At 35.1% G+C, this 11,692-nt stretch overlaps 1 protein-coding gene across 2 annotated transcripts in view; it reads left to right on the top strand.

Moving 5' to 3' along the window:
• Window positions 1-11,692, top strand: part of LOC107712525 (transmembrane protein 266) — an 85,445-nt gene that overhangs the window by 34,001 nt on the left and 39,752 nt on the right. Inside the window, exon 3 of one of the 2 annotated variants that reach the window (XM_016517815.1) lies at window positions 1,696-1,884. The exons of the other annotated variant lie outside the window; for it this stretch is intronic. Coding sequence (XP_016373301.1) covers window positions 1,696-1,884 — 189 coding nt within the window. The remainder of the gene's footprint in view (window positions 1-1,695; window positions 1,885-11,692) is intronic. 2 annotated transcript variants of the gene reach the window in all.

The following is an 11,692-nucleotide window of genomic DNA, read 5'->3' as shown; positions in this document are numbered from 1 at the left end:
AAATGGCGCTCCTGGACCACCATAGTGGACATCGCACGACCCAGAGACCGCGCCGTAAGCTTCATCGCTCGTAGCGCGAGGTCCATCATTCTCTCAGTAGAGTAGTCAGGAGCAGAACGATGTGATCGCTCGCCCCCGAAGCGAAAAGCTGATTATGCGCTGCATCTGCTGCCTACTTATACTCACGCTGTGATCAGCGGCAGCTGGATACAATAATCGCATGCCAATGTGCATTGGCTCGTTTAGTTTACACTCGAAGTAGATTGGTCTCTCTAAGCGAGATCCCAATTCGTCGGTCATCCGACGTGACGTCGAGAGTGACCGACTGAAAGGGAACTTGTGTTACTTGTAATGCATTACCCCCAACACTGGATAAAATAATAATAAAAATAATTAAAAACAACAACAAGCTACCTATTTTTTTAAATATGTATTTTTGCCGCAAAAGCAATTTGATGACAGCATTAAAACACTTCTAGTTATGAACAAGTAAATAGTATATTACAAAGAATCATGTGCAGTGTCTTGCATGGACTTTTATGCAGGGCCCTAAATGAATCAGTGACTCATTTTAGTGAATTGGTTTGTTCAGATGTAAATCGGTCAGTTCACAAAAGTAAAATGCTTGATTTACATGAACCGTGTACCGAACAGTTTGATTGATTGATTAAAACCAATCTACCTTCCCAATGCAAACTTAACTAAATATTTAACTTCCTAAACTATAAAAAAAAGTGAATCAGTGACTCATTTTAGTGAATCAGTTCTATTAGGTGGTTCATGTTAATGAAGTAGTTCTCTTAAGTAAATTGCTTGATTTACATGAAACTTCACTAAATGGAGTCTAACTTACCAATGCAAACAACTGTGTTTAACTAAATATTTTGCTACCAAAAATTCAGGACTTCTACGCATGGCATCAAGTAAATCAGTGACTCCTTTTGGTGAATCGGTTCTTTCATAAAATCCACAAGAATAAAGCCGTTCGCTAAAGTAAAATGCTTGATTTGCATAACAAATCTGAATGGACCGATTCGCTAAAATTAGTCCAACTTCCCAATGAAACTACTGGGCTTAACTATTTTTTTTGCTATACATAACTTCTACACAGTGCCTCAAATGAATCAGTGAGTCATTTTAATGAGTGAATTCTTTCTTTTTAGGCGCATCTTGTGAATGAAGCAGTTTGACGAGTAAACTGCTTGCTTATATTAATATAGTAATATTTCAAAATTCCTTACATGACTTTTTACTCAATGCCTCAAATAAATCAGTGAGTCATTTTAGTGAATCAGTTCATACGGACGGTTAGTATGAAAGAAGCAGTTTGCGGAAGTCAGCTGCTTGCATTACATGAACAATCCTAATGAACTCATTCACTCAAATGAATCAACTTCCCAGTGCACTGATTGGAAATTTTTTAGTTGAATCAAGGTGGTTTCTGAAGGTGGTTAGAGGGTATTAATCGATGGACTGATATATCATTCACAGTAAGACCAGAAACGTGTTAAAGTTCAGAGTGTCAGATTTCATTTCATGTTGACTTCCCATCTGTGATAACAGGTAGATGGTTTCATTTACTCAGTGGTTCAGTATGTAACGTCTTTGTGGTAATCAAAGTCATTTTTAAGGTAATCTTATTTAAGACAGTTCATGTAAGAAGACAATAGAGTAGTGTGTCCCGTGTGTCCCCAGGCCCCCTCAGCAGGCGGCAGCGCCGGACCTGGAGGTGATCTCCCAGCAGGTGGAGGATGAAGGCCAGTGCATGGCTCCAGTGCAGCTGGTCAGCTTCGCCTACAGGGACCTTCCTCTAGCTGCCCTGGACCTCTCGCTGGCCGGATCCCAGCTACTTTCCAATCTGGACGAAGAGGACAACCAAGAGGGGTAAGAAGCTGCTAGTACACCGGTGATACCACACAGAAACACGTACACACACGATTACGCGGTTGCGTAATTGGGGACTTCCCATTGATTTTAGTGCTATGTAACTAACCCAAATAAAAAAAAAGAACTTCTTAGAAGTGAATATAGACATTTAGACTCTTTGTGAACAGTTTTTTCCCTTTTGAACACACACAAAAAATTTAAATGTTAAAAAAGAAAAACACTATTTTCAGATTTTATACTTCAAAATTTCGTGTTGTGTTAATTGCTGCTTATTTTTTTATTTTTTTTTATTTTAACTACTTAGTAGTTTCTCACCAATGTTTTTCAGTGCACCCATAAAGAATAAAATAATAAAAATATATTTAATTAATTAAAAATATTTTAAAAAATTAAAACTTTTTAATTTAATTTAATTTAATTTAATTTAGTTTAATTTAATTTAATTTAATTTAAAACAATTTTTGTTATTCTGAGTGAAAATTGTCTCTCGCAAATTTTTTTTCAGTGCACCCATAAAGAATAAAGTAATAATGGAATGTCCCCAAATGTAGTTTTTTAAATTTCAATTATTATAACTATTATAAATATTAACGTGTCACTATTAACTATTTTTAATAAGTTCATCACTATTTTTGCTAAGTATGTACACACACTAGAACTAATCATTTGAAAAACATGTAGAGGCATAATTTGAAATTTTAGTCTAAAATGAATCATTTCCGATAGATCAAATTAACAACCCTTTCTTAGTTCTGCGCTGCTACTCTAACGTAACTTTTTGCCAGTCTCTCTTTGTTAGCGCTCTTGTCACAGTGCCACTTTCAGTTATCATCGGATAAAGGATTCCGTCGAAACATACGCCAGGCTGGGAAAGAAATATTCAGATATCCAAAAAATCAGGAAGAACAGCATACTCTCACTTAGATCAACGATACTGACTTTTAACTGGAATTTCTGGAATTTATTTAATGCTTGGCAGGGGTGAGGTAAAAATAAGCCCCAGCATGTCTTATAAACAATACTAGCAGTATCTAAAATAGCCGAGATCGCAATCATCTGACATAAAGTAGTACTTTAAAGGAATTTGTTTATAATATGTTGGTATGCTGAAATGATCCGTAATGCACAACTATATAGTTCAGGTTTGTTTGTGTATTGTGTTACAGTTAAAAATAAACCCTAAAAGCACTGAGAAATATTTTTGGCTTGATATTTTATATTTATTTTTAAGATTTCAAATGGAAACTCAAACCGACATTATATCTTGAGAGACAAAAAAATATAATCTTTGAGTGTTACTGCACAATTACACTATCCTGAGACAGACAGAAATCCATAAATTGTTTTGACTGGATAAGTTTTAGCTTTCAAAACCGTTACGCTTTTCAATAAATGGATGCATTTCTGTCATTCGTAGCATTTTTTTTAATTTTTGACTAGCATGCCTTTGTGACCATATCATCCTGTTGCATAATTTTTTAGATCAACATTTTTTTCTGCTTGTGTAACTCCAGTCTCACAGAGTCAGACTTTTGATTATCGGCACAAAGTCTGGACTGCTTTGCCGCTTGAACAACATTTAAAGGGACCAATCACAGTTCAGTCATTTTTTTGGACATAATAAATGCAAAGGCCAGTGTCGTAATGTGTCAGTTTAATTTTCAAATCTCTCCTACTGCATCCAGGGCCATTTTAACCATTGGGCTAGGCGGGGCTGAAGCCCCGGGTCCCGAGCAAGGAGGGGGCCCGTGATTGGCTGTGGAATAGATTGACTGGAGCACCGATCGCCAAAGCCACCCCGCCCCCCACTTATTAGCGCTGTTATATAGTTTAGCTTTTCCGTAAATTCCATGCATTACCATTTGAGATTGAAACGTAAAGTCTGAATTTGGTTTACCAATCAAATGCATTTATTCTATATTTGACTTTTGAACGATATTTGCACGTATCTATCACGTGATCGCTGCCCAGTATGTCTACATTCACCTCTCTTCACTTCGTTCTGGAGTAATCTGGAAATGGTCGCGCAAAGAACAATATTCAATAAGTAAAAATGTCAGCAATTCTAAAAGAAAGAGGGGCTCAAAAAACGAAAAACTTCAAATACAAACAACATAAAAAACATGACTTAGTAAATTCCCCAGCTATCAGGTTATTTTACTAAAGCTGATGATGGAGTGGAAGTTGTTGGAACAGCAATTGAACCGGGCACATGGAGCAGATAAAAATCATCATCCACACAGATTTTAGGTTAGTTTGATTATTAACTGGATTTATATTGTTTTTGTGTTTGAACAAACTATATTCGTTTAAGGGTTGGGAGAAAATCCGGTAGAAATATATCAATCGTTGATTGAAGCGCGTCATGATGTAGTCTAAGCTTATCATTTCAAGGCGTTTTAAGCAGGTTTTAAAACAAATGGTTTATACTGTTCATGGACATTACGCTGCGGGGCAGAATTCATTCTGGTAAATGCGTGCGTTGAAACGGTCAGGGCCGTTTTAACCATTGGGCTAGGCGGGGCTGAAGCCCCGGGGCCCGAGCAAGGAGGGGGCCCGTGATTGGCTGTGGAGTAGATTGACTGGAGCGCCGATCGCCAAAGCCACCACGCCCCCCACTTATTAGCGCTGTTATTTAGTTGCAAATGCATTACCATTTGAAATTGAAACGTAAAGTTTGAATTTGGTTTACCAATCAAATGCATTTATTCTATATTTGACTTTTGAACGATATGCGCACGTATCTATCAGGTGATTGCTGCCCAGTATGTCTGCATTCACCTCTCTTCACTTTGTTCTGGAGTAATCTGGAAATGGTCGCGCAAAGAACAACATTCCAATAAGTAAAAATTTCAGCAATTCTAAAAGAGAGAGGGGCTCAAAAAACGAAAAACTTCAAATACAAACAACATAAAAAACATGACTTAGTAAATTCCCCAGCTATCAGGTTATTTTACTAAAGCTGATGATGGAGTGGAAGTTGCTGGAACAGCAAGTGAACCGGGCACATGGAGCAGATAAAAACAGTGTCATCGTCCACACAGATTTTAGGTTAGTTTGATTATTAACTGGATTTATATTGTTTTTGTGTTTGAACAAACTATATTCATTTAAGGGTTGGGAGATAATCCGGTAGAAATATATCAATCGTTGATTGAAGCGCGTTGTGATGTAGGCTAAACTTATCATTTAAACGCGTTTTAAGCAGGTTTTAAAACAAATGGTTTAAACTGTTCATGGACATTAAGCAGCGGGGCAGAATTCATTCTGGTAAATGCGTGCGTTGAAACGGTTTCAGCCTGATGCGTGCAGCGCGCACCTACTCGTATAGTGACTGACTAAACTTCCTCTCCTTGTGCTTAAACGTTCAAATACACATAGTTATGTGTCAAAATGCCCGTCTTTGCGAGTATCCTCGTAAACACAGTTATTTGTGTCTTAAATGAATGTTAATAGTTAAAGATAAAGCATGTGTTAGGCTATATGAGATCCTTAGCCTATATGATGAGATCTTAAAAGGATATTCACCCAAAAATGAAGATACTGTCATATACTTACCCTCAAATTGTTCTAAACATCTATTTCCTTTTCCTCCTCAACATAAAAGAAGATATTTTGAAGAATGATCGTAACCAGTTTCTGGTCCCAACTGACTCCAATAGTGTTTTTTTTTTCTTTCTTTTTTTTTTCATATATGGAAGTAGTGAGGGCCCAGCAACAGTTTGGTTACCAATATTGTTCCAAATATATTATTTTGTGTTCAACAGCATGAAGGAATCTCATACAGGTTTACCATATATATATATATATATATATATATATATCATTATTGTGATGGGGGGGCCCTGCAGTAAATCATAGCCCCAGGGCCCAGTGCGGTCTCAATGCGGCCCTGACTGCATCTCCCATTTGTTTTCAAATGCCGGATGTTTACCGCAGGAGGTTGGATTCTCGACTACTTCTCACCATATTTATGAATGCCAGCTTTCAGTGGGTGTATTTGTGTTCCTCGGTGGGTAGTGTGCAAATGTGGCTTTAAAAATCATCTGGCAGCCGCACTGCATGCTGGGAGTGTGGAGCACCCAGACCTCTATGGCGCTGACTGGGTTTTTGGCAGTCGACGTTGCCGTCCCGTCTGGGTAGCGTGACTCACCGTTGACGGCCACTGTGCAATGCTCTGCTACATGCAGGGAAAGTTGACAAACACCATAAGCTTAATTATGGCAGCCGTCACACTGTCCACAAGCCACGCCTGTGTGTGTGTGTGTGAGACAGATGGTCCATACAAACTCTCGAGTGTGTGATTGCGTGAGTGTGTTTCTGAGATGTCAGCACAGAGCATTCTGTCTCTCATGATTCGCTTTGTTAGGTGACACACTCAGGTGTGACACATAACTGTCCTTTGCTATGATAACAGACCAGCTCAGTGGCACTGTAAAAACATGATGAGGTTGTGTGATATTTTTCTGTGTTTTTTTAATACGTTTTCATAAACATTTTATTGCATGTAAAACATGTTTCCGATTGTGTCCGAGTCTGACGTGACTATAAATCTATAAATGGCATCCTGTCTCAATGAGTGTTTGTGTATCATATTGCACAGCAGTTTCGCACTTTCACGTTTAAGCATGGTAATAATTTTTCCCAATCCAAATGAAGGCTGCCCCCGACTAAAGATTTTATATTATATTATATATTAATTTAATTTAATTAAATATATACTGGGGGGGTGGGGAACTAAAATCATAATGTGCCTTTAACCCTCTGGGGTCCGAGGGTGTTTTGGGGCCCTGGAGAAGTTTTGACATGCCCTGACATTTGTGCTTTTTTCAGTTGCTTATAAACATTTTAATGGCTAAAATTTAGTAGCACCATAATCAGCACAAACTGGGCTACAATAATATGTGGGCAGCATTTATGTATGTGATTGTGTGTATATAGCCTATTTAATATATAGCCTATGCACCAGCAAAAGTAATGACTAAGTGTTGGGAAAAATAATGTCATTTGTACGATATTAAGTGTATTTGTATTATTTTATATATATTACTTTAAATTTAAATTTGGTATCTACAACATTTTTAAGCGATAAAACGTATTACTCACAAGTACGGTTTTCTTTCGATTTGTCGCTCTAACGCATTGTTCTAAAATTAAATGTTATGATTGTCTGTGATTGAATCACATCGCACAAGCAGCTTTGCATTTTCAAGTATAAGCATAGTATACATTTTTCACAATCCAAATATGTAAACTACCCAGCAAGTTTTGTTTACATTTTTGTTTTATTTTACATGTGGCATCTAGAGCAATTGTAGCTGATAAAAGGTAAAATTTGTTTAAAAGGTGAAAAAAAAAAATTTGGTTTATGTTGTCCCATTGCTATAATCCACAATGAAATATGTTCTGGTTGTCTGTGATTAAATCACATTGCACAACATTTTTGCGTTTTCTCAAAGATTATTTTCAACTAATTTTTTTTTCATATTTGGAAGTTTTTGCAATCCAAACATGTAAACTACATTCTAAGTTTTGTTATTTCATTTGTTATATTTTAAGTGCGCTATCTAGAACAATTTTAAGCGATAAAAAGATTTCTTACAAGTACAATTTTCTTTGGTTTATTTTGGCCTATCGCATTTGTCCAAAATTAGATGTTATGATTGTCTGTGATTAAATCACATTGCACAGCAGTTTCACGTTTTTAAGTTTAAACATAGTATACATTTTTCACAATCCAAATACTGTATGTAAACATCATTTGTTTTATTTTACATGTGAAATGTAGAACACTTTTAATTGATAAAAACTATAACTTACAAGTAAAATTTTCTCTTTGTTTATGCTGTCCCATTGCATTAATCCACAATGAAATATCTTCTAATTGTCTTTGATTTAATCACATCGCACAGCAGTTTTGCGTTTTTTCAAAGTTTTTTTTCCCTTTACGTTTTCGCAACCAAATATGTAAACTTCATTCTGATTGATGTCATTTATTATATTTTAAGTATGCTACCTACAACAATTTTAAGCGACAAAAGCTATTCTTAGAAGTAGAATTTGCTCTCGCTTTATTTTGGCCCATCGCTTTGCAAAATTATTGATGTTATGATTGTCTGTGATTGAATCACATGGCACAGCAGTTTTACGTTTTCAAGTTTATGCATTGTATTCATTTTTTGTAACACAAACATGTTACATTACATTCTAAGTTTTGTTAAAGTCATTTGTGTTGTGATAGGTGTGGTATCTAGAACATTTTTAAGTGATAAAAGCTATTAAAGTACAATTTTCTTTCGGTTTATGTCAGCTCATTGCATTATTCCACAATTAAACATGTTTTAATTCTCTGTGATTTAATCACATCACACAGAAGTTTTGCCTTGTCAAGTTGCACTTGGTACTAATTCTTCAAAATCCAAATATGCAAACTACACACCAAGTTTTGTTAACGTCATTTGTTTTAACATTTTTAAGTGTTAAAAGCTATCACTTACAAGTACAGTTGTCTTTCGATTTATAGCTTATTAGTCCAAAATGAAATATGTTTTGATTGCCTGTGATTGTAGCACATTGTACAGCAGTTTCACGTTTTATCAAAGTTTACATAAAATGTTCGTAATCCAAATATGTAACCTACAGACACATTTTTGTCATTTGTTTTATTTTAGTTGGTTTCTTGACATTTTTTAAAACAATGTACTGTGACTTAACCTAACAGCAGCCAAAATACAGTACATTGTTGTGAAAATGTCGTGAAAAAAAAGAAAAATTCTGTCAGGTATATTTTCTGTTAGGACATGCTTTCTGTCAAGGATACTTTTCATCAGATTTGCTGAGTTATATTATCTACAAAACATTTTCTGACATACAGATTTCCATAGAAGGCTCAATCAAGTTTCACCCCACCAGCATATCAACAGCTTTGTTTCCGTCTCCCGTAACTGTCAGTAGAGAAAGCGAGAGCACAGTCACGTCACAGGTCGTGTTTCTGGTGTGACTCACATCTGAAGCATGTACTCAATGATAGACAGGATATATTTGCATGGTTTGATGTCAGTTTAAGCCTTATTTGAACTAAGCTAATAATAGAAACATGCCACAATGACAGCTCGTTTATTATCCCGAAACTTTAGTGACTAAGTGACGTGACATGTGGCCAAGTATGGTGACCCATACTTGGAATTAGTGCTCTGCATTTACCCATCCAAAGTGCACACACACAGCAGTGAACACACACACACCGTGAACACACACCCGGAGCAGTGGGCAACCATTTTTGCTGCGGCGCCCGGGGAGCAGTTGGGGGTTCGGTGCCTTGCTCAAGGGCACCTCAGTTGTGGTATCGAAGGTGGGAGAGAGCGCCGTACATTCACTCCCCCCACCTACAATCCCTGCCGGTACGAGACTCAAACCCGCAACCTTTGGGTTACGAGTCCGACTCTCTAACCATTAGGCCACGACTTCCCCACATTCCCCCACATTTGCATTCTTTAGTGAATGCAAAACAATATTAGTATTTAAATAACGCATGGCTTACATTACAGAAATTATCATTATTTCTTTATTTCTAGTTTTCTATTTAGAGAAAGACATATTTGTAATGATTTTGCTTGTTATTATATTTAATGTAGACATGGTCCTTGAGATGTAATATTTTATTGGATTATTATCGTATTTGAAGGTAAAATAAGACATTTAATGCAGATATGTGCATCTCTTCATAGTTAAAGCTCCAGCATTTTGACTCTAATTGGCTTTTTGAAAAAGATATAAAATGGCTTGAATTTTATGGACAGGCTTTAAAAAAGGTAACACCACCAAGTTTAAGTTCACTCTCTTATGCTCACCAAGGCTGCATTTATTTGAGCACAAATACAGTAAAAACAGTAATATCGCAAAATAGTTTTATTTGGATGTTTTTGCAATCCAAACATGTAAACTACATTCTAAGTTTTGTTATTTCATTTGTTATATTTTAAGTGCGCTATCTAGAACAATTGTAAGCGATAAAATGTTTCTTACCAGTACAATTTACGTTCGGTTTATTCGCATTAGTCCAAAATTAGATGTTATGATTGTCTGTGATTAAATCACATTGCACAGCAGTTTCACGTTTTTAAGTTTAAGCATAGTATACATTTTTCACAATTCAAATATGTAAACATCATTTGTTTTATTTTACATGTGAAATGTAGAACAATTTTAATTGATAAAAACTATAACTTACAAGTAAAATTTTCTTTTGGTTTATGCTGTCCCATTGCATTAATCCACATTTATTTGAGCACAAATACAGTAAAAACAGTAATATCGCAAAATAGCTTTACAATTTACAATAACTGTTTTCTGTTTGAATATATGTTAAAATGTGATTTATTCCACATGATCTTTCAGAAATCATTCTAATATGCTGATTTGCTGTTCAAGAAGCATTTTTTATTATTATCAATGCTGGAAACAGTTGTGCTGTTTTATTTTTGTTTGTTTTGTTTTTCATTTGATGATGAGAACGTTTAAAATAAAATTTATTTATTTTCTTTATTTATTTAAAATCGAAATATTTTGTAACATTAGAAATGTCTTTACTGACACTTTTGATCAATTCAATGCAAACCTGCCAAATAAAAGTATTCATTTTATAATAAAAATAAAACTGACCCTAGAACGTCTCACAACTTGTCTTGATCTACATGATTCCTTTAATCAAGACAGACTCTTTGATCATAACAAACACCACAGCAGATGTGAAAGCGATCGTGCAGTCTAGCACACTCACTGGTGGGCTGCACGTGGACGGATGGTTGTAGTTGTGAACTTCAGGGGGCATTTGCAGAGCTGGCAGTCTCAGTGCAGGGGCAAGACATCCAATGTGTGGCCTATTATTAGCATGTACTGGCACTAGGGCTTCCTAACCGGAACAGAGGGGTGGTGTGCGTGTGGACTGCCCAAAATATTCATGCTTTCTTCTATGTTTTTCATAACAAAAGATACTTGACTGAGGAAAAAATGGATAATAATAAAAAACATTTGGCATCTAATTATGATTTCCTATTTTAATGCACTTGGTCTTTGGTTTTTATCGCAAAGAATGGGAAATTATATGCTATTAAGTGCTAAATAGTTTATAAGAAGAATAATAATAATAAAATTGTGTAATGTGTTGGTAGGCTGCCCATATTTTTTTGTTTAATTAATGAACTAGATTTGTACATTTTGATTTTCACAAAAAATGTACAAATCTAGTTCATAAACTAAAAAATATGGGCAGCCTACCAACACATAACAAAATTGATTTTGTATATAAACTATTTAGCCTTTTTTATTAATTAATTAATTAATTAACTTATTTATTTATTTATTTTTGTAAATGAATTATATTGCTCCCTGGAGTATTGAGGGATTTGTTTTTGCTACAGTAATGCAAAAAAACGCATGATTTGCTAACTTTTTGTTTATGACATTTAATTAACCAAAAACCTTTTTATAAATTAATGTTTATTCTCTTAGATTTTGCCCCTTTACTTTTAAAAAAATTATTTACTTTTATAATAATTAAATAATTATGTGCTAATTATGAGATAACAAGCATCAAAGTTTGATTTCAACCATTATTTTCACTTTGATTTCAATCTTTGACATGGCCTTACACAATCAATATTAAAGATATAAAGGTTATATTTTCACAGAATGTTCTACATCTTTATAAAGGATGATTTTATGTAGAAAACAGAAAATCACAAAAAAAAAAAATTTTCTCATTGTAATTTATCATTGTCCTCATTTGTAAGTCGCTTTGGATAAA

This window comes from Sinocyclocheilus rhinocerous, unplaced genomic scaffold (assembly GCF_001515625.1).
Source record: "Sinocyclocheilus rhinocerous isolate Xijiao unplaced genomic scaffold, SAMN03320098_v1.1 scaffold1259, whole genome shotgun sequence".
In the NCBI taxonomy this organism is placed as follows: Eukaryota; Metazoa; Chordata; class Actinopteri; order Cypriniformes; family Cyprinidae; genus Sinocyclocheilus; species Sinocyclocheilus rhinocerous.
Note: the sequence above shows the minus strand (reverse complement) of the source record. Positions and strands in the feature narration are given on the sequence as shown.